This window comes from Pogona vitticeps, chromosome 1, assembly GCF_051106095.1.
Source record: "Pogona vitticeps strain Pit_001003342236 chromosome 1, PviZW2.1, whole genome shotgun sequence".
Lineage (NCBI taxonomy): Eukaryota > Metazoa > Chordata > Lepidosauria > Squamata > Agamidae > Pogona > Pogona vitticeps.
Genome location: NC_135783.1, coordinates 153,399,627 through 153,427,370, shown reverse-complemented (window position 1 = coordinate 153,427,370; position 27,744 = coordinate 153,399,627). Strand labels below are relative to the sequence as shown.

Genomic DNA, 27,744 nt, shown 5'->3' with positions numbered 1-27,744 from the left:
TATTAATGTTAACTAGGGCTAACTAAGTGGCTTTGAGTTTACCGTGAGAAAACCTTGATTAACATTAATTAAGATTAAACACCCAAGAAGAGCAGTAGGGGCACCTGAAGCCATAGTCTGCCTTCTCTTAATATGGGATTAAGAGATATCACCAGGGTTACAATTTGCCCAGGGCTTGTTTCTCTACATATTAAAGTAGATCAGGTGCCTCTTGTAGGACTAGGGCCATGTTCTACCTAGGGAACCTCCAGGGATCACACAGACAACCATAAGTACAAAATAACACACACGCACACCCAAAAAGCCAAAATGGCTAGAAGGCTGCTTCTGTCTTTGACCACCTCGTGGCGCAGTGGTTAAACGGCTGTACTGCAGGCAAAACTGTGCTCACGACCCGGGGTTCAATCCCAGGTAGCTGGCTCAAGGTTGACTTAGCCTTCTATCCTTCCGAGGTCGGTAAAATGAGTACCCAGCTTGCTGGGGGGGGGGGCAATGTGTAGCCTGCATAACTAACTTGTAAACTGCCCAGAGGGTGCCTGAAGCACTATGGGGTGGTAAATAAGCAGCATGCTTTGTTTTGCTTTAAATGATACAGGGACCCTCGTGATTTATTTAAATGGCTTACACAGATGAAAAGCATGACTCCAATGAATGAAATAGAAAAGATATACATCATCTAATGTAAGGATGTATCACTGGAGACTAAGACTAAGATCATCCCCAATATTGTATCCCTAATCACTACGTATGGGTGCGAAAGCTGGACAGTCAAAAAAGCGGACAGGAAAAAAATGTTTGAAAAGTGATACGAGTTTTGCAGATACCGCAGACTGCCAGAAAGACTAACTAGTAGGTTGCAGAGCAAATCAAACTTGAACTATCTTGGGAGGCAAAAATGATGAAACCAAGGCATGAGAAGACAGGATTCTCTGGAAATGTCAATAATGCTGGGAAAAGTTGAAGACAGCAGGAAAAGAAGAACAAATTCAAGATAAATTGATTCCATAAAGTAAGCCATGACCTTGGGTTTACAAGAGCTGAGCAGGGCTGCTGAGGATAGGACATTTTGGAGACATTCATAAAGTCACCGTAAGAGGCAACTTGATGACAAGTAAAAACAACGCAATGTTATTGATCGGCTTTCTGAAACTTTATTATATTAACATGTTTTTGTAATCACTCAAAAACTATATTGATCAACCTAAAGAAAAATAAGTTTGTTGCAACATTTTTGACACTTACTCTAACACCAGGTAGTCCTAAGGATTTCCAAACTGGATGGATAGTTCAGTCAACTAGGTTCCTGGCTGCAGAGCTGCAGATCAGGAGTTTGATTCTTTATTGTGCTTCCTGGGAGAAATGCAAGCCCATGAAGCCTTTGGCAAACTGCACATTCCCAGGAAATGGAATGGTAGAACATTCCTAAGGACCCTATACCTAGGAATTGTCTTGATGGCATGATATTAATTATACTAAGGATTTCCAACTAGATGCTTGCTAATGGATATTTTTACTTTGCTGAATTACACAAGACAGTTGCTTTTAGAGACAGAAATGGCCTTACTTCCAGCACCAAAAAACTGCCACAAATAGAAAGCTAAATGAAAGCAAGGTGTTGCAAAGCTAGAAACTGGACAGTTCAAATCTCAAAAGACACAACAACTGTTCTCCTGGATGTCATGGCTTAAAGAAGATGAGTAGCCAGAACAGTACAGTACAGAACAATACTGTTGCTGGTTATATTTGAGAGTGGCCGACTTCACAGCAAAAATTCTTCATGCAATCATTTCAAAGCAATGGATGGGTTGTAACAGCTTGTAGGCAGGTGGGGGAATGAACTGGACAAGAACTGGGACAAGATAACGGAATTAGCAAGATATTATTCACTTGTTCAAGCTCACCAGAACATGTGTTAACAAAGCCTTCAAAGAATTATGTACTATTGGAACTGCTTTGATGCAGTCTAATGCAAAATTTGGGCAAATTTTAAAACAGTGAATTTTTAAAATTATTGTGTTCAACAATGCTGATGTAAGACTGCTGTCTTTGAAAAAACACTAAATACCCTGTCTACACAGAAGAGGTTCCCAACCCCTGGTGTGCAAACCGGCAGCGGTCCATAGCCTATCCAGGACCGGGCTTGTACACAGATCTTCTACCCCCCCTGCGAGTGCAGTCGCATGCATGCACATGAGTGCGTTCCGCCCCCTGTGAGTGCGCTCCCCATATGCGTGTGTGAGCTCTGCCCCCCTGTGGTTGTGCCACACACACCCAACCAATCTGTGGTTGGGGACCACTGCTACAGAGTCTCTATACTGAAGTTGTTTCTGATTGGGGAAATTGGAAATTAAGACACCATTTTAAGAATGAAGTTGCACACAGAAAATCCCTGCCATTTCAAAGACCATAGTTCTGCCACATAGTTGTTCACAATCTAATAACTTTTATTTCGCAGTGGGAAGGGAGTAGGCACGGGCACCAATACAAGGAGAAGGTTATTGCTGTAAAAGAATTCCTTTCAAATTAAGATCTATAATCTTCAATTGTTATTCTACACAGATTCTAAAGAGGAACCACTTACGTAGAGATCCAGTAAGTGAGAAAAAAAAAAGACCATTATCCTTACCCATTTCCTGTCTGGTGCTACATACTCCTGTGCCATATTTATGTAACATAGCGTTCACAGTTTTCAAAGCATTGGGGTCCGTTTCTGCAAAGCCGAGGTAGTTATATGAACCCATGTTGATGACATCCTTAATTATCCTGCCAGTGAACCTACAATTGTGGAAAATGTTTATTATATAACACTGAATTATAATGTTTCTGATATTTGATTTTTAAAAACCATCTATGTAAAGAGAAATAAGTTTCTGTCCTAGCTTAATGTGGACCAACTGTTACCATGGATGCTTATTTCGATAAATATAAACTATGTTTTCTGGGAGCAAAGAACTGAACACTATCTCCTGATCATTTTGTTTATACTTTACAGTATATACTTCATACTTTACTATCCCATGTTCGAAAGGGTAGCAATGCAAAGTATAAGTGGAGAAAGATTTACTTTTATTTCTAAAGAAGCTAATACTCTTGGACATTGTAAAAAAAAAATTGTACCTTGCCTCAAAGAAAAATCAAGACTTGACTAAAGTGGGGGAAGTAGAGAAAAAAGGAAAGGAAAAAGTGGATATAGTTTTTTTTAATGATTGAAATTACACTGATCTGACTGGAAACAATAATCGTAATAATAATCAAAGGGAAGGAAGATTCAGAATACTATCAAACTTGGAATCAGTTTTATCAATGGCTAGAAGCACGCTGTATAGAATAAGGACTTAATATGTACTGTACGATAGCTGTATTAACAAATGATTATAAGCAGAACCTAGGAGACACAATGTTAAATAAGCACAGATAGATTTTAATAATAATTAATAATAATTAATTAAAAATTAAATAATAACAACAACAACAACAACAACAACAACAACAACAACAACAATAATAATAAGCAACTTTGAATAAAAATAATTATAATTTTAAAAAGTTTGCTTTGAAGTTGGTAGGTAGGTAGGTAGATAAGTAAGAATGGATCATTACCTATACTTACTAGCCTGACCCACCTAAATGTCCAGTTGTAGTCATCTGAAACACGTTCCAACAGGTTGAATTTTGGTCCTGGCGCACTGCAGATAGGGCGATTCCAGTTGTCCCTTATTCTCATGTACAGGTTTCTTGTATAAAAGTTTTCGAAATCTTGATAAAGTGGTACAAAATCCTAAGGTTTTTTTTAAAAGGGGGAAAAAAGGTGTTCGGTTAAAGTTAATATTCCTAGGACACTTTCAATTTTAAAAGAATTTTTAAAATGTCTGTCCAGCTACTAGTCTTAGTTCCTTCGCTCTCTGCACAAATGTTTAGACCACAGGTTGGAAAAAGTACTTTTTTTGGACAACAACTCCCAAAATTCCACTGAGCATGCTGGCTGAGAGGTTCCTGGAGTTGTTTCTAAGATCTGCTTACAGAAAGTCAGTGTTTAAACTGTTTAAGAAATTAAGACTGCAAAAGACAGCATAAATGTATGGATGTGGAATAGAGACGGCTGCATTAATCTAATGGTTATAGTGTCAGACTCATTAAACCTAGTATTCCTTCCTTAGATGGCAGAGATAGAAAGGAGTACCTACAGAAGCTTTTGGAGGATAAGAATAAAGAGGTAACAAAGTGGTCAGATTTGGACGGCTGGCGATAAAACTAAGGGATAACTAGCTAAATAATAAGGATAGAATAGGAAGTAGTAGATATATGGTATAGGACAGGGGTGTCAAACACAAGGCCCGCGGGCCAAATCCGGCCCGCCAGACCTCGTCTGATGGCCCGCGGAACCATCAGACGAGGAATCTAGCGCCTTCCCTGTTGGGTCTTCCACCATCACGTGATGCTCGGCGTCCCTCCATTGTGAGTGCGCGCACGCCTCCCCGCGCGCGGCCTCTTGTCTCTGGCCCGCGTGCCTCCGCACCTGCGCTTGGGTCCCAACCACCCCACCCACCTTTTTTTTTTAGTGGTAGCCTCGCCTTTTCCTCCTTCGCCTTCTTTTACGGCTATTTGAACCGCCGCGCTTCCGCCTTCTTCCTTCAGCCCTCAGCCCGCCCGCCCGCCCGCCCAACGGCTTCGCGAGAGGGAAAAAAGAGAGAAGAAGAGGAAGGAAGCCAAGGAACGAACGGACGAGCCCGAAAGGCGACGAGAGGCACGACCCTCTTTAATCACCTCGCCGCCTTAAGAGGGTCGGGGAGGGAAGAAGAAGAAGAAAAAAAAGGGGGGGGGAAAGGAAAGCATGTGTGAGGAAAGCGTGCGTGTGTGTGTGAGGAAAAGCACAAGAGGCCCCCTCGGAAAGGTAACGGAGGAGGGAGAGGGAGGGAAGGAAGGAAGGAAGAAGGGCGGGAAGAAAAGAGAAAAGAGGGGCTCTGAGGGAGGCATTGGGGTGTGTGTGTGAGGGGAAAGAATGAGGAGGGAAAAAGGCTCCGGCGCGGGCGAGGCCGCGGGAGGCGGATTCCCCTCATGGAAGAGAGAGAGAGAGAGAGGAGGGGAAAGAATTCCCAGAGAGAAGGAAGAGAAGGAGGAGGCCTGGCCTTGGAGTTCGGGGGAAGAAGAGAGAGAAGGGAATGGGGAGAGAGAGAGAAGGCCCACAGAGCGGCCGCCGCCTTCCACGCGCCGGGCTCGGTGGGGGGAGGAGGAAGGGGAGGCCATGGCGGTTGGGAGGCGGTTTGCGTCCAAGTGGGGTGTGTGTATGTTAGGGGGGAGGGAAAGAAGCGCTTTCCCTTGTTTTCTTCGCCCGCCCGCCCGTCCAAGCCTCGGCAGTTGCCGAAGAGCCCGGCCATGCCTTCCACCCTTCCCCCACGGCTGGGATCCAAGCCGTGGGGGGAGGATCGGAGGCATGGATGGGTTCTTCGGCAGCCGCTGAGGCTTGGATCTGAGCCTTGGCAGTTGCCGAAGAGCCCGGCCATGCCTTCCACCCCCCCGCGGCTTGGATCCCACCTGCGGCCAACTACCCCAGGCATGGTCGGACTCCTGACAGTCCGACCATGGCCGGGGAAGCCGACTGCGGGGAAGGGGAATCCCGGCGGTGGCCTCGGAAGGACCCTTCAGAAGGGTCCTTCCGAGGCCACCGCAGGCATTTTCCCCCAGCTGAGCTGCGGGAGTGCTCCTTGGGAGGCTCCCGCCGCTCAGCTGGGTGAAAATGGTGCCTATGGGGAAAACATCGCAAAGCAATTTTTCCCCATAGGCAACATCGGTATGCGATCGCTTTTCCGATCGCAAAATCCGCATTGGTATGCGGATTTGTCGTTAAACGGGGCACTCGTTATACGAGACACCACTGTACTTATGTTTTAAATTGGTGGAAGTTGGATGACCAAAGTGGTCAAAACAATAACTATACAATACTCCTTAGTTCAAAGCTCTACTCAGCTAGGAAGTATGATGAGAAACCCTATGGCAGTTTTTTTAACTCCCTGCTTAACATTTTGGGAAGGATGTCTTAAAAGATAATATGGTAAGACTGATAGGAGCATATGGAAGAAAGAAAGAGTAGGATAACAGTGCAGAGCTGTATAGATTATTGTATATACAGTGGTGCCTCGACTTATGAACGTCCCTAGTTGCAAAAATTTTGAGATATGAAAAGCTCTGGCTGCAAAATATTGCTTCGACGTGCAGCCGGAGCTTCAGGTTACAAAAAAAACTAACGCGGGCCAGGCGGGGAAAGCGTGAAATTTGAACTTTTAGTTAACCGTTGGCCAGCGAAGAGGCTGCTTGTCTGCTACCTTGCTCGCCCCAGCAGTTAGAGAGTGGATAGGGAGAGATTCTTCAGACTGCCTGGTACAGTATTGTACGTACTGTATTTTTTTGGCTTTTTTATTTTTGAGGTTTTTTTAAAACAGAGAGACTGGGTGAGTACATACACTCTACAGTATTTACTGTACTGTGTTACAGGGCTTTTTGCAGATTGGTGGGGGCTAGGGCTAGGTGGGGTTATGTTTCTGTGCTCTGATGGGTCTTGCAGTGTGGATTTAAAATCTGAAAAGTAGATTGTAATATTAAATTAAAATTAAATATGAAAATTAGACTGTAATTTTAAAATGTAAAATGTATTTATTTATTTTTGCATTCTGTGCCTTTTAGGGTTTGTGTTTTAAAATGTGTGGGTTTAAAATGTGTTTCAAAGTTTTTTTTAATTTGGGGATCCATTTGCTGTAATAATGGTTGCTTGTTGTTGATGCAGGCAGGCTGTAAAATGCAGTTTAGACTCTCTTTTTGTGATGAGGAGTTCTGTGCTGGAATAATGCTTGCTGGATTCTGTGGCTTTTAGGGTTTGTGTACTGTGATCTGTCTTTTGTTTTAAAATGTGTGTGTTTAAAATGTGACTCCAAAGTCTTTTTGTTTTAAACTCAGAACATTTTTGTGGAGGGCTGTGGTGCTTGTTGATGCAGCCAGGCAGGCTTTAAAATTGACTTTTAAAATGGAGCCTACTGTAGACTCAAGCCACCCCCCATTGCCTTATCTTTCTCTCCCTGTATGCTCTCTTTTTGGGATGAGGAGCTCTCTGCTGGAATAATGCTTGCTGGATTCTGTGGCTTTTTAAAAAGAGTTCTGTTTAAAGGTGTTCTCCTGCCCTTTTTTAAAGCTAAAAGGTGCTTGGTTTTGTTTAAAAGCTGCTTGTTTTTAAAGGTGTTCTGTTTAAAAGGCATTCTCCTGCCCTTTTTTAAAGCTATAAGGTGCTTGGTTTGGTTTAAAAGGTGCTTGTTTTTAAAGGTGTTCTGTTTAGAAGGTGTTCCCTTCCCCCCTCCCTCCTTTCCTGTCCTTTTTTTGACCTAAGTTCATATTAGATTTAAGAAGAAAAAATTTCCCCCTAGTGGTAGAGCACAGATTAACCAGCTTTGCATTAGTTCCTATGGGAACTACAGTCGTACCTCGCTTTACGATTGCTCCGCATTACGACAAAACTGCATTACGACAATCTTTTTGCGATCGCAATTGTGACTGCAAAACGATGGTCTAAATGGTTTTTTCTCGCTTTGCGATGATGGGTTCCCTGCTTCGGGAACCGATTCTTCGCAAAATGACGATTTTAAAACAGCTGGTCAGCCGTTTCAAAATGGCCACCGGGTAAACAAAATGGCTTCCTGCTGTTTTCTGGAACGGATTCCTCGCAAGACAGGCAGCGAAAACGGCTTCCCTATGGAGGATCTTCGCTGGATAGTGAGTTCTGACCCCACTGGAACGATTGAAGGGGTTTCAATGTGTTTCAATGGTTTTTTTTTCGCTTTACGATGTTTTCACTTAACGGCGATTTTCCTGGAACGGATTATTGCCGTTAAGTGAGGCACCACTGTAATGCTTCGACTTAAGAACGGTCTCTCTACATAAGACTGAAAAACAGCTGGAATGGATTAAATGGTTTTCAATGCATTCCTATGGGAAATGGTGATTCAACTTATGAAAACTTAGAGATGCAGACACTGTTCCAATAGGGATTAATTTAGCAAATCGAGACACCACTGTACTCGAGTATAAGCCTAGTTTTTCAGCACATTTTTTGGTTGAAAAAGCACCCTTGGCTTATACTTGAGCCAGTGTCAAAATTACATGTTCTCCCCTGCAGTGCGGGTGTTCTCTGGACTCCCCTGCTCATCTACGGGTGCCTGCAGCCTCTGTGGGTGGTCCGATGACCCAGGTTAAGTACACTGCATTTCCACTTCCAGGACACCCCATCCTCCTCCTTCTGCATATTCTATGTATCCACCTTCCTCCTCCATCTGCCATCTCCCTCTATCTTGTTACACAGCAGTAGAGCAGTAGATAAGTGCAGCATCCGGTATGAGTCCTCCCTCCGCAGGCAGTGAAGTGTGTTTTGCAGCTCAGAAGGGCAGTATCTTCAAAAACATTTAACCTACTGTTGTCTCAATTAATGTAATTTTATTGGTATCTATTTTTATTTTTTGAAATTTACCAGTAGCTGCTGCATTTTCCACCCTCAGCTTATACTCGAGTCAATAGGTTTTCCCAGTTTTTTGTGATAAAATTGGGTGCCTCAGCTTATTTCCGGGTTGGCTTATACTCAAGTATATATGGTAGGTTAAAACCAGCACTTTGCTGCTTTCACAACATATGCCCACAAAGACCACACTGAAGCATATTCTGAGTATCAGACTGCATGCTGCTTCAATAGTACTCTCTCATGCCACCCAATCTGATCCATATTCTCTTGGCAATAGAAAATACACATCATGCTTCAGGCAGTGATGAAGGAATAACATTTTTTCCAAAAGGAAATATGACATATGTGGCTGTTCATACCACCTAGTATGACAAGAAACAATCATATAATTGTCAGGGTTAAGGTTTATGAAGTTGGAAGGATGGAGAAGTTCAGATGCATAACAGGAAGGCACCCTGTGCTAATCCAATATATCCTTTGACTGGTTCACATTTACATTTGTTATCACTTGAGATTCACAATGGAATGTGTAAACTGTTCCTCAAACATTTGTTGGGAAACATTAAAGTTCTAGCAACAATGACTAAGCTAGTGTATGTATAAGTAAGCCAACAAGCTATGAATATACATGCATAGCGTTGCACACTCAGGACAAATCTGAATGAGACCAGATGTCTTGTTGTTTTGCAATATACATCCAGGTAGCTTCTTGCAAGGAAATAGTACCTTACAACTGGAGTGTTTAGAAAGCCAGACACTGTCTACTCTGATTAGCAGCAGTTCACCAAGCACATAGGCAGAGAAAAGTTTCTCATCAGCTGTTCCTTTTATACTTGCCAGTATTACAAAATGAATTCACAACCTTCTGCATGCAATACATGTGTTCTAATCCTGAGGTACTCTAATCCTTTCTTAGATTCTGCCCGTGCTCGCCCATGGATGATTTAACATCACAATGACTGATCAGTTCAAGAAAACTCTTCAACACAGCATTATCCAATTCTTCTTGTGAATACTGGCATGGTAACATAGTGTTTCCTGACACATACTGAGAGGGAATGATTGAAATATGAAGCACATGTTAGAGAAGAAAACCTTATTTGGCCAATCTTTTCTTTCCTGGTTTTCATACTGGGGGGGGGGGGGAAACAGAGCACTGATGTGTGCGTGTTACTCCTACAAACCTTTTGTTCTTCCCGTTCTGTAGCACCAACATGTTTTTGTAGTCCATAAGCTCTCAAGAAATCTCGCAGATAGCCAAATAATGTTCCCACTGCAAAGCCCACAAATGTAAAGACAGCAACATACAGCGGTGCTTGTTCAAACGATTCATTAAACGGTCTTTTGTAGATACCTCCATTTGCTACACCATTTTCCTGAAAATAGAAACAGATAAAATTATAGTAATAACTGGGTCACATATGCTGAGAAAGATGCTTTGCCTCAGAAAAAGACTGGTGGAAATACACTGGCCACTCTTGATAAAACACTGTAAAAGGAGCTCAGAAAGGTTACCTTTTTGGACAGCAAATTCTTAATCTCTCAGCTGGCATGGCCACTGGCAGCAGTGGGCCACAGTAATGGGAGGTGACTGCTATCTTTGGACCTGTCTAGTTTGGAGCCATTTGGTTGATATTTTAAAGCAGGCTTGTCCAACCTGCGGCCCGTGGGCCGCATGTGGCCCAGGTTGGCTCATAATGTGGCCCAGTGCATTTTTTATTTTTAAAGAAGTTTCAAAGTTTCAAGTTACATTGCTGGCGTTTGCGGTTGGAATGCGGCGGGGCACGTCACAATGGTGGGGGGGAGAGAGGGAAGGAAGGAAGGAGGGGGAGCGGAGGCATTGCGCCGTCCCCGTCAATAGGTGGACCCCCTCCTGACCCCATAAAGCCACTGGAGTCGAAGCTGGCAGCCTCTGCTGTCTGAGATTACAGCTGTTGGTAAGCACGCTTGGAGCGGGGCTGCAGAGGCTGGCTAGGGCTGCCCCCCCATGCGGCCCAAACCAAATTTATGTGCGGCCCAAACCAAATTTTCATCTTCTAATGTGGCCCAGGGAAGGTGAAAGGTTGGACACCCCTGCTTTAAAGGTTCTTATCTTCAGTGTGATATATTTTATCTCTCACTCGAGTGATCCTTCACACTGGAGAGGTTTATTCTTCTGAGAGAAAATCTCATACAAGTCTTTTGATTGCTATCTGACCCATGTGTAAGTGTACCCAGTTCACTCAAGAGAAAGTTTTATCTGTGATTTCTCACAAGTAAGGAGGCATTTGGGGCTGCGCTGCCTTGTGGGGGCAGAACCCACAGAGTCGATATAGCCCCATCCTGATGCATAACCACAATTGTAGACCAGAATTTACAGTTAGGGCAGAATATGGAGAAACAGAATGATTTCCAATAGGCAGGTTTGTCAGACGAGGATGTAATCTCAACAGGCAATAATATAACATAGTTCAGTTCATAGAACTTGGGGCAGCACTCAGAAAAGAAAGTGATAGGTTGGAGAGAGAGAGAGAAAAGGAATCAATGTGCAAACACTACCATTTCTAGGTCAAGGGAATGGAATGTCTTCTTTCATAGGAGGAAATCATTGACTAAATCAGTGGTTCTTAACCTTTTTGAAAGAAACACCCCACTGAGCCATTGAAGAAGTTATCATCGCCCCCCTCCCCACGGCGGTGGTGTGGCAGTGGCGGCAGCCCCGGATCCACTGCCAGAACCAGCTGCTCTGGATCCGCCTGCCGGATCCGCTGCCTGCAGCCGCCTTCTCAGGTTTGGCTCGTTCCATCGCCCCCATACTGTTCCTTCACCCCAGCATCACCCCTTTTCGTTCCATCGCCCCCCTGAAAAATGAAATTGCCCCCAGGGCGATATCGCCCAGGTTAAATGACACTGTGACACCAAGGTCTGCTTTGATTATCATTTTTGAGGAAACTGACAGTGGGAGAAGTAGATCCCGAAAGCTGAATATTGTGGAAGATTTCTGTGGAAATAGTCAGATGGTAGGAGTGTTCAAATCCCGAACAGAGTTCAAAACAAACACAGATGACTGATAGGAATATTAGGGAACACTAAGAAAAGATGAAACTATTAGTAAATGGTTGGCAGCAGGGTGCTTAGCCCATCAAACTGCATTAGTCTGTACTTAAAATTAAAGAGACTGAACCCTGAAATTTAGAAGGGAATCTATTTTGCATTCTGCTGTGTTTCCCCAAAAATAAGACAGGGTCTTATATGAATTTTTGCTCCAAAAAACGCAGTAGGGCTTATTTTCAGGGGATGTTTTATTTTTTCCATGTGCAACACTCTACATTTATGCAAACATAGTCATATCATCTTCTTCTGGTTGCTGCACAATGGTGGAGGGCGGGGTTTCACTGAACTAGGGCTTGTTTTGGGGGCAGGGCTTAGATTATGAGCATCCTGAGAAATCCTACTAGGGCTTATTTTCAGATTAGGTCTTATTTTCGTGGAAACAGGTAGTTACCTAATCAGAGGGAGTGGTGTTCTCTCATGGGACTGGATTTGTCCTGTACCATGGGGAAGTGACCGAAATGAGTAAAATGTTGAAGAAGGTCCAGCTCTTCAACTTCGTTGTAATCCTGTGAGTGCCAGACTGTAATGGACCTTCATCTTGCGCTAACATTAGCAAGCGAGGTTGAAGACTTAGCACATTCGAACCAGAGTTCTATGTTCTGAATTCTTCCAATGAAATACACAATCTAGCATTTTGATCTTTCTCCACATAGCTGTGCCTACCTCCACAACTTCTGTTTCACATGTACCAATCCCCCGTAGACACTGGCCCATGTGTTGGGGTTCCCTGTGAAGCCCTGACCTCAAAGAAATGTATTTGTTTCACGCTTCCTAAGAATCCAGATCTCTAACAAACTAGCCTGACTATGTTTAGTTTATATGCCAATAAAGGTTTTATTATTGTTGTTGTTGTTGCTGGCGGTTTACATTTTGTTTTGGTTTTCTCAATGTTTCCTGCTAATACTGCCTTAGGAAAAAAATTGAGTTGACTTTTTAGGCCGCCTCTGGATGCCAGAGGAGTCAACATGTGAGCACTGGGACAGATTTCGCAACTTTAATGGTAGTTAATGACTGATAATGCTTCAGGTATGGAGTTTCCTCCAGTCAGAGCTCTGGATTGGCCAATTCAGGATGTGACTTGGATAGCATAATTGTAGCAGTGACTGCACTATCAGAGAAGTACTTTTTCTATTTTACAGTCCCTTTGTATCTACCTACCACTAATGGTCATACCAAGTGATTCCATTAAACATGATGTCAGAATGTACTAGTTGCACTATCTTTTATTCTACCTAATCCTACATGTTTGCTTGGTCAGCCTCCTTGGGCATCACAGAATACTACTGTAAAAGTATATTTTAAAATGCCAGTGAGTTTGAGCTCTTTGGTAACAGCAGACTCCCCTTCAAAATAGAATACATAAGCTTCTACTGGAGACTCTTAAGTCCACTGTTTTAGAGAAACTTGTGTGGCACACTATATATGGCATGTTCTCTCATAAAATATAAACATTAGAATTTCACAGTTCCTACAGAATCTCTTAAATGTAGACAGCAGTACCCAAAATAGCTTGGTAACCAGAGGGCAGCCCCATAATAATCAGAAACGCAGCAGAGTCCTGCTATGGGATTGTTGGCAGAGTACAATACGGTGGTGCCTCACTTAACGATTGCCTCGTTTAGCGATGAATTCGCATAACAAAGTGTTTTTTTAGAAAATAATATGCACCGTATAACGATGTTTCCTATGGGCGATTTTCGCTTAGCGAAGTTTGGGACCATGCTTCGCATAACGAATGCGATTTTAGGTCCCCTGCTTCACTTAACGATGTTTCTTTTTTCAATTAAAAAAGTGTCTTAGAAGGGTCAAAAACGGTTCTAAATGCTTGGATTCGTTAGAGGACCCCCTAAGTCATGTGCAAACCTGATTTGGCTTTGATCTGACTTTTTGTTAATTTATGGTTAATTTTTTTTTTCGGCCCATAGGAACCAATGGACCTGTCAAAATCTGACAGCTCCATGCTTTCCTATGGGGGGGAAAACAATTCGCCATAAATTAACGAAAGTTCAGATCAAAGCCAAATCAGGTTTGCACACGACTTAGGGGGTTCTCTAACGAATCCAAGCATTTAGAACAGTTGCTGAGTCTTCATTAATTTTTTGTGAATTTTTTCTTCCCCCATAGGAAATAATGGAGCTGTCAGATTTTGACAGCTGTCAAAAGTTGGGGGGAAAAATTCACCATTAATTAACGAAAAGTCAGATCAAAGCCAAATTAACTTTTGCATCCATTTTAGAGGGTGCAGAAGCTAATCCAAGCATTTAAAACCATTTTTGACCCTTTTATGACACACTTAAATTTGCAAAAATTGCCTTCGCAAAGTCATTGAAATGTATTGAGTCAGCTTCAATACATTCCAATGGAGGAAACATTGTATCGTTTTTCGCTTAAGGATGGCAATCCGTGCCTATTGGAACGGATTAACCGGTTTCCAATGCATTCCTATGGAAAATGGTGTTTCGCATAACGATGTTTCACATAACTTTTTTTTTTGAACCAATTAAAATCGTTATGCGAGGCACCACTGTAATTTACAGTACATACAGACCTGGCCTCTGGTCTTCAGATGACACTGAAGAGCAGGCAAAGATAGGTTTATAATCCTGCTACTTGTGCACAATGAATATAGATGTTTCAAGGGAGGAAGAAAATAGATGAAAGTTACAAGTCTGTCCAGATGCAAAGAAACAATGCCTTGACAGTCTTTGAAGATAAATAAGAACTTCTACAAGTCAAAGCAGCAGCACTGAAGATGCACTACAAAGATGCAGACAATAAAGGTCTGCATTTTCTTATTACATGAATGCATATGTATAGAAGTGCAGACTTTTACATTCACACACAAAACTAGAAGGACCAGATGGACTTGGAAAACTCCATACATTAACAGCACCTGTTCTCACCAACGCTAAAAACTATGACTTAATTCATGAGGAAAATATGCATAGCACAATGTTAAAGACATTTTAAAATTTTGGAACAAAGCAAGCATTTGGCCCAATCTAATTAAACCTACCTCCCCCAAGGCAAGCTTTTTTGAGTTAACTTGACACCCCACCACATGTAAGTTAAGATCATCACAAGAGGTCTTTCTCTCAGTCCCACCGCCTTCACAGGTCTGTCTGATGGGGACATGGGAGAGGACCTGCTCTGTTGCTGCTCCCAGACTTTGGAACTCCTTTCAACAGGAGACCAGACTGGCCCCATCTCTGCTGTCTTTCCACAAGCAGGCAAAGACCTTTCTCTTCAGGCCAGCCGTCCCTTAGTAACTAGCCACCTCCTGTGTGATTTTTAGATGGATTTTTATGCATTACAACTTTGACTGGATTCTTAGTACTATCGTATTTATGTTTTTCATTTTTGTGTTTCTTATTTCTCAGAATGGAATTTTTAAAATATTTGTATACTTATCGTTCTTAGCTTTAATATTGCCTTTCTTGGTGTAAGATGTCTTTTTATACTCATTGTTCTCAGCTCTAAATATTATCTCTTAATGATGTTAACTACCATTGTACGCTCATTGTTATCATTAAATACTGTCTGCCAATGTTGTAATTTGCCTTGAGTCCCTTCAAGGAGAAAGGCGGGGTGAAAATATTTTAAATACATTAAATAAATACATTAAATAAATAAATAAATAAATAAATAAATAAATAAATAAATAAATAAATAAATAAATAAATAAATAAATAAATAAATACATACACATAGAGGTTAAAAAGTAACAGGAGAAACTTCCATAGTTCCCCCCCACAAGATAAAAAACTTCAATTACAAAAATAAGGCAGCACACAATTTGACCCTCATTGGTGTGCAAGCTAGTAGAGTACACAGAGCAGATCTCAGCATGCTGTGAGTCCCCATCTGATGAAGCCTGTCTCATAAAATGAAGGGGGAAATAGTTCTTAGGTTTTTGAACAACAATCTTGATTGTAAAATCAAATTTGAAATTTCATTCTAAAAACCTACAGTTTATTAAAGTAGCTGGAGGCCATGTTCTAGTTTATAATAACACAACTGTGGCTTACCATTCTGTTATAATGCAATGGTTATGGAGAGAATGATGTAATACATTCCACAATGTAATGGCATGTTCCTTTGTATTCTCTGTAAATGTTTTCATTAGTACTATACAACTTGTATTGCACAGAATACAGTTTATACTACAATTCATTTTGTGTTGTTCCCAACTTTTATTGGGAAAAATTGAAACATACAACAAATACTCCTGTTAGTATGAATATCCATTTCCAGCCTATTGGATACCCAAATACTGTATCATCAGAACATAACAGTGATTTTCAATTTCTTTGCTTGTTTTCTTCCAGGCGCAATTCAAAGTATTGGTATTAATACCTAAAGTTGTAAATGAGTAACTTGGTGCTTTTTCAGCTTCATATATAAGGATGCGTGGTTTTTGTTTATATGGTCAGGTATGGTAGTATGGCACTAATTTGTATTAATTGTACAAGAGTGGAAATAGTTTTAGACCTATTATTTTACTCCTCTTCTTTATAATCTGGAGATTGGAGGCAATTCTGCTGTATTTCTGTATGTGTGTTTAAAATAATGTACGTACAGTATTTTTAGAAATAATTTCCGTATGTCTCAAATTAGGGACTTAGAATCCTCTGCAGAAGCTTGTGTGCTCTGTTTGAAGGAGAGTCTGCTGTTATCTAAGAGCTCAGCCTCACTGCCATTTTTAAATGTACAGTACTTTGTATACTATGCTGACCAAGGAGGCTGACCAAGTAAAAATGTAGGATCAGGCAGAATAAAGATGCAGCACTTAGTGACTTCATGTTTAATGGGATCACTTTATTTTATTTATTGATTTATTTAACATATATGCCGCCCACTCTACCCAAACGTCTCTGGGCGGCTTACAACAATTAAAATACAATTAAAATAGAATTAAAATACAATAAAGATAAAACAATTAGTATAACCATGATTGGTATGCAGATACATGGGGACTGTGAAATAAAAAAGTGCTTCCCTGATTATGCAGTCACTGCTGTAATTATGCTACCCAAGTCACATCCTGAATTGGCTAATCCAGAGTCCTGACTACAGGAAACTCCATATCTGAAGCATTATTAGTCTTTAACTACCATTAAAATTTATAAATCCCACCCATAGTTACAGAATGATTACTGAACTGTATTAGAGAAGATAAATAAGGGATATATGTTTTAAAAATAAAGTTAAAATTAGTTTATTTGCCAATGGTACATTATTAACAAGAGCAGACCTGTTTAAGATTATGGATCTGGTTAAATTACATTTGAAAGAATTTGGGGACATAATAAGTATAAATCAGATGTTGTTTAAAATTAAAATACTGTATGTAATATTAAGTATTTTTTTAAAAAATCACTGTTTAAAAAGAAAAATTTTGGAACATGAAATAAAGATAAATTTAATGAATATAGAAAAATGTATCTTGGTTTGATGGAATGTTGTTGTTTAGTCATTTAGTCGTGTCCAACTGACTCTTCGTGACCACATTGACCAGAGCACGCCAGGCCTTCCTGTCTTCAACTGCCTCCCAGAGTTTGGTCACATTCATATTGGTAGCTTCAATGGCACTGTCCAACCATCTCACCCTCTGTCGTCCCCTTCTCCTCCTGCCTTCACTCTTTCCCAACATCAGGTTCTTTTCCAGGGAGATTTCTCTTCATGAAATAGCAGTGTGTAAAATGAAGATTTTACTCAAGATTAATTTTCTGTTTATAATGTTACCAATAAAGAGAGTAGAAGAGTTGAAAGAGTGCCAGAACATGATTAATGAATTTTGTAATGGTGATAAAAGAGCAAGAATTAGTAGGAAGAGGTGGTATAAATCTCAAAAAGTACGAGGACTATATCTTCCTAATATAAATTATACAGCCAATCAAATGAGACATATGGTGTATATAATATCTCAGTCTAATAATTTAATATGGGCAAAGTTAGAATTTCTTGAATTTCTAAGGTATCTTGAGAATATTCCTTTTCTAACAAAAGAAGAGTATTATAAAAATATATTAAACCACCTTTTTAGACATATGTTACAAATTTGGAGTAAGTACAGAAAAATATTTATCCCATTAACTTCCTCATTACATCCAGTAGTAGAATGAGAAAAATTTCTGGGGTTATTTGAAAGAGAGTTTGGAACCAATATTGAGGAAGAAACAAGTTAATAGATTAAAAGATCCAGCCAGTCTGGAGAAGATGAGTAATAAGGGACAAATAATGGCAATATTAGAAGGGGAAAGAATATCTTGACTTAACTTCATTTATTCAACTGGAACAATGGACTAAAGAACAAGTGAAAAGAAATGGTAAATGAAGGGATCTTACAAAATTTGAAGAAATAGCAGTAGAAAAGGATGAATGATAAAAATAAGATGAAAGGAATAACAAGTAGAATTTATATGATACTGGTAGAAATAGAGGACCAACACAGTGCTCTTAAAGTGTGATGGGAATCAGATTTAGGAGGGGAAATAAATACTGAGGTGTGGAAAAATATATGGGATAAAAGAATATTAAAGTATGTATCTGTACAGATAAAGAAAAATTTCTACAAATTAGTTTGGAGGTGGTATTTAATGCTGGTGAAACTGAACTGTATGGATAATAATTATTCAGATTTATGCTGGGGATGTGATCAGGATGTAGGTACTTATATTCACATGTGGTAGGAATGTGAGAATATACTGAAATTTTGGAGATTGATGTCTAAGGAGGAGAGCATTATTTCTATAACTATATAGCGTAGGTTATTTATGTTTTGTAGTTACTAAGGTTTTTTAGGTTTGTATTTTAAAGTATGTATTTTTATTTGTTTATTTCTTTTTTATTTAAATATAAGAGAATAAAAATTTATTAAAAACAGAAAATCCCATCCAGCACTCAGAGTTATGTGACAGCCAAAGTCACTCATTTCATTTTTTCCTATTGTACTATTAACAAGAAACATTCAGACAACTAAAACAAAATGGGAAAGTATCCTTATGGGATTAGTACATGTGAAACAGAAAAATGTGGAAGAGGCACAGCTATTTGGAGAAAAGTTATTTGGGTGGTCTTCATCTTCCTTGTCTGTTTCCCTACAGGCTCAATTTCCTAAAGCTATAAATAGCTGACTCAGATCTAGTTCAAATGGAGCAAAAGCTCCAGACACATCCACACACACACTTTCTAGATTCATCCCTGTTCACTGTAAATGGGTGAGGAATCTGAGGCTGAGCAAGTGAGAGAGACACTGATATTCTGAAATCTTGTGGCTTCTAAATGTTCAGGTATAGGTCCATGCAAGATTTTTATTATGTGGCTCATTATTTTCTCAAGTGATTTTCATCTACAAAAAGTGGAAGTCTCACTGATCTTCCTTAAAAGGCTGTTGGGATTACTGAAAAGTAACCTTCCATATTAAGAGCAGACAATTGATAATTCAATACTTACAACACTTGAGATATCAGTGCTTTTTAATAATATCGGAATCACTCCATAGACAGATAGGTGGCATGGTGCTGCTTGCTGTAATGCGTTGTATCTTAGGATACAATGTTTAAGCATCACAAAATACACAATTGTGTTGAGTAAGTGCATGGAGGATGTCCTTCATTCTTACCTGGTGAATCACTCTTCTGGGTGCATATTTAAAGATAAATTCTTATGATTCCTATTATGATTAGCAGTCCAAGGTTCCATTGTCACTTGAAAGCCAGGGCTATGTTCTGTGTAATTACCTTGTTATCTTTTACATTTTCATCTTGCCTTTCCTCCAATCCACATAAGATAATGTACATAACTTTCCTCCTCCCCACATTATTCCCACAACAGTCCTGTGAGAATAAGTCAGGTTGAAAAAGTGACCAGTTCAAAGTTATCCAGTGGGGTTTTAGTGCTGACTAGAATCATGTTTCAAGCCAATACTTCTACATCACGGTGACATTTCCTCCTATAAAATTCCTTAACACAATTTGTTGTTCAATAAATTCCAACAATGAGGATTCATTTAACTGTCCTTGAGAAAAAGGGTAGGTCAAGCCGCAACACAACTTGCTTCACATTGCAAGAGTCTGTGATTGCAAAGGTCCAAAAGTCAGGCAATGGAAAGAATGATGGGTGAGGGTCCAAACAGAAGAAGCCTGTCAAAGTGCAGAAATTTTTTGAAGGAAAACAAGGGAATTAATAGGAAGTAAGTGGGTATTTTGCATATCTCTAGATAATGGTGTCAGGATATTGTGGCCCACAATAGAGAATTTTACTCTTTGTACATGAACCAGAGTGTATGAACTGTTCTATTAGACATCCATTTTATAACAGGTGTGCAGCCACAAGGTCAGCACATATAGCTGATGCAATCCTTAAAATGTCTATTACGCATGATGCAATGTCTAGAAGACATCAGGTGATATGCCAGTGATTGGTTCTTCATGCTACATAAGTGCTGTACATTATAGTGGAATATGGAGCTTTGTATAGAGAGTTGCTGCACGAAGTGCTGTCCATTTATTTTACTGATAAGAATATTGCTTACTCTGCTGACTAATGCACCCTGTTTCCCCAAAATTAAGACCTAATCTGAAAATAAGCCCTAGTAGGATTTTTCAAGATGCTTGTAATATAAGCCCCACCCCAAAAACAAGGCCAAGTTAAGTGAAACCCCATCCTCCACCATTGTGCAGCAACCAGAAGACGTGTATTTGAAGAAATGTAGATTGTTGTAGGTCAAAAAAATCCCCTGAAAATAAGCCCTAATGCATTTTTGGAGCAAAAATTAATATAAGAACCTGTCTTATTTTCAGGGAAACACGGTACATAGTTATGCTGTACATATTTTGTAAATACACTGCTGGTGAAGGAATCTCTGGTCTCTACAATCTCTGGCCGCCTAGAGTGGTCGAGATGACTAGATAGGCGGGGTATAAATACAATAAATAATAATAATAATACTTAACTTCAGACCGATAAAGATATTGCCCACCTCTAGATATTGTTTCATTCTCATGCACCAGTTTGAGTATCTGTGGTTTTTCACAACAACTTTTAAAAGACAACCTAGCAGTCTCTGTGGTATCATAGCTAGAGAACCGGAAGACCTAGTTAAAATCCCAACTTGACCAGGAAACTAATTGGTTTTCATTCAGCTAAGCAGAGTCTATCTCAGTCTTGGTCATAATTCTTGGAAACCATAGTACAAATATCTGAAGAACAACATTTAGTAGAATTGCATCACAATGCTAGGAGCTTCAGGACTTTACATTTCCTACTTCCAAATTCAATTCTTCTCCCCACTTTCATATGCTAGTGCAAACAGCAAATTTATTTACATAGCATCTTTCCCACAATGTGTTAGACTCAAAATGTTTTACAGAAGAAAAAAGAAAAAAGTTATAACAACACATTGTAAGATAACGTTAACAGCTCTGTTACAGTTCATAAGATATATCACATTCAGCACATTATTGTACCCACATCATACAATTCATCAAATGGTACAGATTAAGGGACCTAAAAAACCCATACTTCACACACACCATTCACAGGAAACAGGTAGGTATGGGTGTGTGAGTGTGTAAACAAAATAGTGTCAAGGCATTTCACGTACCCCATCTTAAGCAACAGAAAAAGACCCTCCTCCCACCAGGGCCCCATGTCCCGAACCACCTCATTCAGATATCACTCTGCTCTGTCAATGAAACACTATTACAGTAATTTGTTCATCATGGAAGGAGAAGGGTTGTGTGAGAAAAGCAGGAAGAGGACAAGACTAGAAGAGACAATGGTATCCCTCCCCTGCCATCTTGAAGAGTGCAGACAAATATTTGCCATAACACAAGTTATCTTCCAGGGCACCATGCCCATTACTGAGATTAACTGACTGATTGATTGATTTAACTTCTGTACCACCTCATTAGTGTGAACACTCCCTGGATGATTCACAACACATCAGATCATTACTACAAACTGTATAATGCAAAATTGCAATACAAAGGGATGTAGCTGACTATGTAGAGCAGAGGTGTCAAGATCAAGTTCATCTTGGGCCACATCTGTATTATGGTTGGCCTCAAAGGGCCGTTTGTATCTGTAAGACTATATAAATATAAGAATGGGAGTGGGCAAGAGCGAGGACTACATTTCCTAAGGTGTTGTCTGCCACCCAAGTGGCTGCACTTTCTCACTCATCGCTGCTTGGAATGTTGGGATTCGAAGTCCTGCTGGGCGGATTCCCAGCATCGTTGTAGAGCATTATGGGTAGGGTTGCCAGATACACGGGTACTAAAAGGAGGACATAGAAAGACAAAAAGGAGGACAAAGGAGGACATATTGAATGTTTCATTTGAATCGTTCCAGATTAAACCCACAATCAATACAATTTTATTACAATAGCTGCCAATAAATGTCTCTTAGTGAACCGACCAAGAAACGGTCATGTTAAAAAATAAAAATTAATTCAATGGAGGCTTTCCCCCCCAAAATACGAGGAGTGGGCCGGCAGATGGGGGTGGGGAAAGCCAGAGGGAAGGGGGTCCTTCCACCTGTCCCCCTCCCATCCAAAATTATAACATAAAATATACAAAAGCCTGACATTTTAAAGATTTTTATCTTTGCCTGCCTGACAGAGGACATTAGGCTAAAAGGGAGAACATGTCCTCCTTTTGCCTGACATCTGGCAACCCTAATTATGGGTGACCAAGTAATTGTCCGCGTATTGTATACTGCACAGTAGCAGACAACACTGTGAGGGGCACATGAAATGGCCTGATGGGCCTCTGACCCACTCTCTGGCAATGAGGAAGACAGATTTCTGCTTCTATCTTCCAGTATGTGAGGATCATACTTTACAGTTGGGGCTGGGCTATGCATTGTTCTCTCTTCACTTTCCAAAATGTGATGTCTCCAAAAAATAAAAAAATAAAAAAAAGGAGAGAGTGCTGTTATTCCCAGAAGCAGGGTTAGAAGCAACACCCTTACTTTTAATGAATTACTTCCAAGATCTCAGAAGAAGCTGTGACAACCCCAGACCTACTGGGATATGCCACAGTTACACTAAGCTGCCACCAACCATTCCCTGTAAGGAGTCACACAGACCAGGAATGGATTTTTAACAAATAAAGGAATAAGGTTTATTTAAAATAACACACAGGGAAAATAAAATGATCAAGTGAATAAGATACAGTAACGTGGCTTAGTCTCAATCATACATACACCAGTTTGGTTCCCACAGAACACCTTTGAATAAAGCACAGACCCTGAACCTATCAGTTCTGGCTACCCATACAGACACCTGAACCTATCAGGTTGGTACTGACTGACACACAGTAGTACCCTGTCTGACACACAGACTCCCACACCAGCTTCTTCTCTCAGCTCTCCTTCAGCTCTTCCTCAGCTCCACATATATATACAGTACAGCCCCTCCTCCTGATGTCCCGCCTTCCACTCCCCATAGGATGGAACTTTCCCTCCAAACCCATGACAGACAGGCAACATCAGTGCTGTATGTAACAGAAGCATCCTCCTGAACAGAGATGCTCTTGAAGAATGCACAGGATCTTCATTTTCCCCACTGAATGAACAATAGATCCCTTTCAAACTTGTTATTGTTAACAATATGACATGACAGATACCCGTTATGTGTTCACTCAACTTGACTACATACAAAGATTTGTAGATTTGAATGTTGTCAGTTTGCATATACAATATGGCTCACATTAATCTGTTGACCAAGGCTCAATAAATTTTGCATGTATCTAGGCGTTGTGTATCAATCTGGGTGAAAATAAAGATGTCTGGTGGTTGCTATTTAAGAACTGGGGAGGAGTTGGTGCTATAGATGGCTGTGAGTTCACCATCTAGCCTTTATGTTTGCAATTCCCTGCATTCAGTAGTACAGCATGTACAATGCAGTCTGTAGCATAGTATTCGGAAGAATGGGCTTCACATGACAGTTCTGAGTAGTGTCTTTGTACTTCTACAGATGTTGTCTTTTAAAGCTCAGCAGGAGAAGCGGTGTATGGGAGAAAACTTCCTTCTTTTCCCACACTAGGAGAAGTGGCAACACTTCAGAGCCTGGCAAGTTCTATACAGTGGTGCCTCGCATAACGAGCGCACCGTTTAACAATGAATTCGCATAGCGATCCGTTTTTTGGGATCGCTAATGCAATCGCATACTGATAGTTCCAATGGGCGAAAATCGCTTTGCGACGATCGGTAAGTGTTTCGCTTACCGATCTTCGCATTGCGATGTTGGGGGGACAGCTGTTCAGCGCTTCCAAACTGGCCGCCGGAACACCCAAAATGGCCGCACGCAGCGTTTTTGCGCCTTGCCCTCGCTTACCGAGGGCGTGAAAATGGCGGCCAGATGGGGAAACATCGCAGAACGGTGAGTTTTGGGCCCATTTGGAACGAAGTTTAATGCGTTCCAATGGGCTTTTCCGTTCCGTTTAGCAATGTTTCCCCATAGCGAAGGTTAATCCGGAACGGATTAACCTCGCTATGCGGGGCACCACTGTACTTCTATTCCATTCTTCCTGCTAACTGACATAGGGTAGAAATCAAAGGCTGCAGAACCTTTAAACATTCTCCAACAACCTGTTACCATGCCTGGGTTAGATAAGAGCCTGTGAAACATCTCTACTTGGGGAAGGAATGGACTGGAAACAATGAGAATTTTAATTAAGTAAGATTAACCAGGATGGAATAAAATACTGTATATTTAAAGGATTTTTAAAAAGATGAAAATACAATGAATTTTTAAAAAAGAAAAATAGTTACTGTAAGATTTTTAATTTTTTAAAATCAGGTTTAACTTAAATGAATTAAATACAAACATACTGGAAAAACCATATATTAATTGTTCTTATGTGCCGCCATGTTATGTGCTGTTGGAGGGACGTGGTGGCGCTGCGGGTTAAAAAGCAGAAGCCACTGTGCTGCGAGGTCAGAAGACCAGCAGTCGTAAGATTGAATCCACACAACAGAGTGAGCTCCCGTCGCTTGTCCCAGCTCTTGCCAACCTAGCAGTTCGAAAGCATACAAGTAGATAAATAGGTACCACCTTGGTGGGAAGGTAACGGCGTTCTGTGTCTAATCGCGCTGGCCACGGAAACGGTCTTCAGACAAACGCTGGCTCTATGGCTTGGAAACGGGGATGAGCACAGCGCCCTAGAGTCAGACATGACTGGACTAAATGTCAAGGGGAACCTTTACCTTTGGCTATGTGCTGTCAAGTTGCTTCTAATTTTTAGCAGCTTGAGCTCTACCTTCTTATGATATGTCCAACATTCAACAGTCTTAGGGTGTGATCAGATGGAGAAATGGCTCCCATTATGGTACATTTCCTGGCGATCACAAACCAGCCCAACCCTGATCAGTATGCAAGATGGACCGTTTTGGTCCAGCAGCTGGTTAGTCTTTTTTAGGCTGGACTGGAGAAATTCCTCCACGGAAGGGTCACTTTAAGGGAGATAATTCCCAACAAAGTGACCTTTCCAGTGCAATCAGATGCAATCCTTTCTTGTCATCTGATCACACTCTTAGTTTAACATCTCAAGCAGGCTGGCTGAGGAGGTTAAGCCTGAGAGAGGCCTGGAAGGAGAAGATAAGAAACCACCTCATAAAGCCCCTTCTATTTTTATGACCCCGATCCTTAGGGGGAAAAGATGGAATCAAAACAAACTGGAAGTACAGGAACTTGCTTTGGGCGTATGCTTCACCGGTCAGTAGTGAGTTGCAAGGAAATAAATTAAGTTACAAATTAGTTTCTAAAACAGTAGATGAAAGAATCTTTTTATGCCAGAGATATGGTATCAATATCGGAAAAACTCCTAAAGGGGCTGTATCAAGACACATTTTTATGGGGGACAATACCTGCACATCTTCTTGAATTGAGTTTAAATCATAATGCAGTAATAGCTACTCAAAACAAAGAACAAGAAATATAACTAACTCTTGGAATGCTAAAGGAAATAAGAACAAATTTGATTCCTTCCAACTCAGTAGCAGTAAAAGCAACTTAACCTCCATCCCCAAGAGCACCTGAAAGGGGAAACCCAAAACAGAGGTTCTCATTGGACTTCTGAGTAAATGTAAATATGGATTATGTTGCCACTGGTTATCTTATGTTTTTGTTGTGCTGTTATTATTCATTCATTGTTAACTGTTCAGGGTAACAATTGGGTTAGATGGGCGGTAGAAAATCAAATCAATAAATAAATTTAGGCTACTTAAGGCAGCTATGCAGCAGAAATGCAAATGAGCTTTTTTACATAGCTGTACTGACAAAAGCAGTGAGAACTACTAATATATTCTTCCAATTAAGAGTTATTATGCCATGTTTAAATCTGATCAGTGCCATCTGCTTACAAATCATGAATTCTATTTTAAGCACTGATATTCAGATGTTTTATGGGCTTAATACAGCAGACTTTTTTCACACAGTTCTAAGCTACAGCAACTAAGGCTGTAACAAATCTTCCCAAAATTAAAGCTCCCCCTCTCCATTTTGCACTTGAAAACACTAGACAACACATAATCCAAATCTGAATGCCAGTTCCATAGCGTGTTCCTTTTTTCCAGAGAATACTGTTGGAACGGTGAAGCTGCGGGGCATTAAGACTGACATACCTAGAAGAGATTCAGTTCTAGGTTTCAATTCAGGTTGGCTTTTATCCTTGGCATAGTATCAAAAATGTGTGCCTTTTGATGCTGCTGGGTGTGATATCACCAACATATCTGCAAGATCTGGTTGTTCTAAAATTGGCCCATTCATTCTATGTAGGGGTATCCAGAAGGCAAGGGAGGAAAAGCTGCTGAGTATCATCTGGATGCTGCATGCTGCAAGTCAGTAAGTAGGCCTTGCAATCTTAAGTAAGGAGTGGGAGGTACATATCAAATTATGTACAATGGGGCAGTCAGAATGTAGATAGCAATCTACTGGTACATGTCTGGTGATCTGCAGCATATAGGAATAGTTTTCTGAATCCTAGTTGTTTAACAATTGTAAGAACTAAATTCACCTTTTCCCACATCCATTGGAAAATGCATAGTTGGTGGGGAGATTCAGGAGCAGACTTTATGTGTGTCAAAATTACTGTACTTCTAACCTTTGTGCTGGTATTTATTGTGCTCTTGAGCATTTGGCCCAGAGGTATCCTGTTCCTTGCCTGAGCCATGATATTGCTCACAGTTAGAACTCATGAACTCCAGGCTTCTCATGAAAATGAAGTGTATCCCACAAACCACAAATAGACTGTGTAATTGGAAGGATAAGATGGAGAAGCTGTCTTCTCCCTGCCAAAACATGGCCAGGATCAGATTACAATACTGATCATGAATTGTTAATATAAAAAAATCAGAGTAAAGCTGAAAAAGAACACTAAAAGAATCAAAGTGAAAAAATGTGATTTAAATAACATTTCTGATGAATTCAAGAACAGATAAAGAACAGATTTGCATCACTAAACTCTAATGACCATGAACCAAAAGAACAGTGGATTGAAAAAACACTAAAAAGAATCAAAGTGAAAAAATGTAATTTAAAGAACATTTCTGATGAATTCAAGAACAGATTTGCATCACTAAATTCTAGTGACCATGAACCAAAGAACAGTGGATTGAAATCAGAAATATTATTAGGGAAGAATGCAAAAATACAATTCCTATACTCAAAAGAAAAGAAAAGCCTGGATGGATAAAAAGCATGCACACACACTTAAAATTGTTAAGGACAGTTAAGGACAGGTTAGAAGCAAAAGTAAAAGGTGACAGAAACAGAATCAGCATTTTGAATGAAACTTTTCAGTAACACGGAAACACAATGGCCAGTGAAAAGAAACAGAATAATAACAGAGGAAAAACAAGAGATCTCTTCCAGAAGATCCAATACATCACTGGTTCTTAACCTTGGGTTACTCAGGAGTTTTGGACTGCAACTCCCAGAAGCCTTCACCACCAGCTGTCCTGACTGGGGTTTCTGGGAGTTGAAGTTCAAAAGCATCCGAGTAACAAAGGTTAAGAACCACTGCAATACATCAAAGGGAAATTTAAATCTAGGTTAGGAATGATGCAAGATCAACGGGAGAACATACTATCTAACCAAAATAAATTGAAGATGGAAAAATATACTGAAGAACTATAGAGAAGAGATGCAA

At 40.4% G+C, this 27,744-nt stretch overlaps 1 protein-coding gene across 1 annotated transcript in view; it reads right to left on the bottom strand.

Moving 5' to 3' along the window:
• SPTLC3 (serine palmitoyltransferase long chain base subunit 3) overlaps nt 1-27,744 on the bottom strand; it is a 114,067-nt gene that overhangs the window by 53,867 nt on the left and 32,456 nt on the right. The window contains exons 2-4 of the mRNA XM_073003330.2: nt 9,679-9,870; nt 3,624-3,778; nt 2,627-2,775 (exon numbers count right to left, since the gene is read on the bottom strand). Of these exons, the coding sequence (XP_072859431.2) occupies nt 2,627-2,775; nt 3,624-3,778; nt 9,679-9,870 (496 nt within the window). The remainder of the gene's footprint in view (nt 1-2,626; nt 2,776-3,623; nt 3,779-9,678; nt 9,871-27,744) is intronic.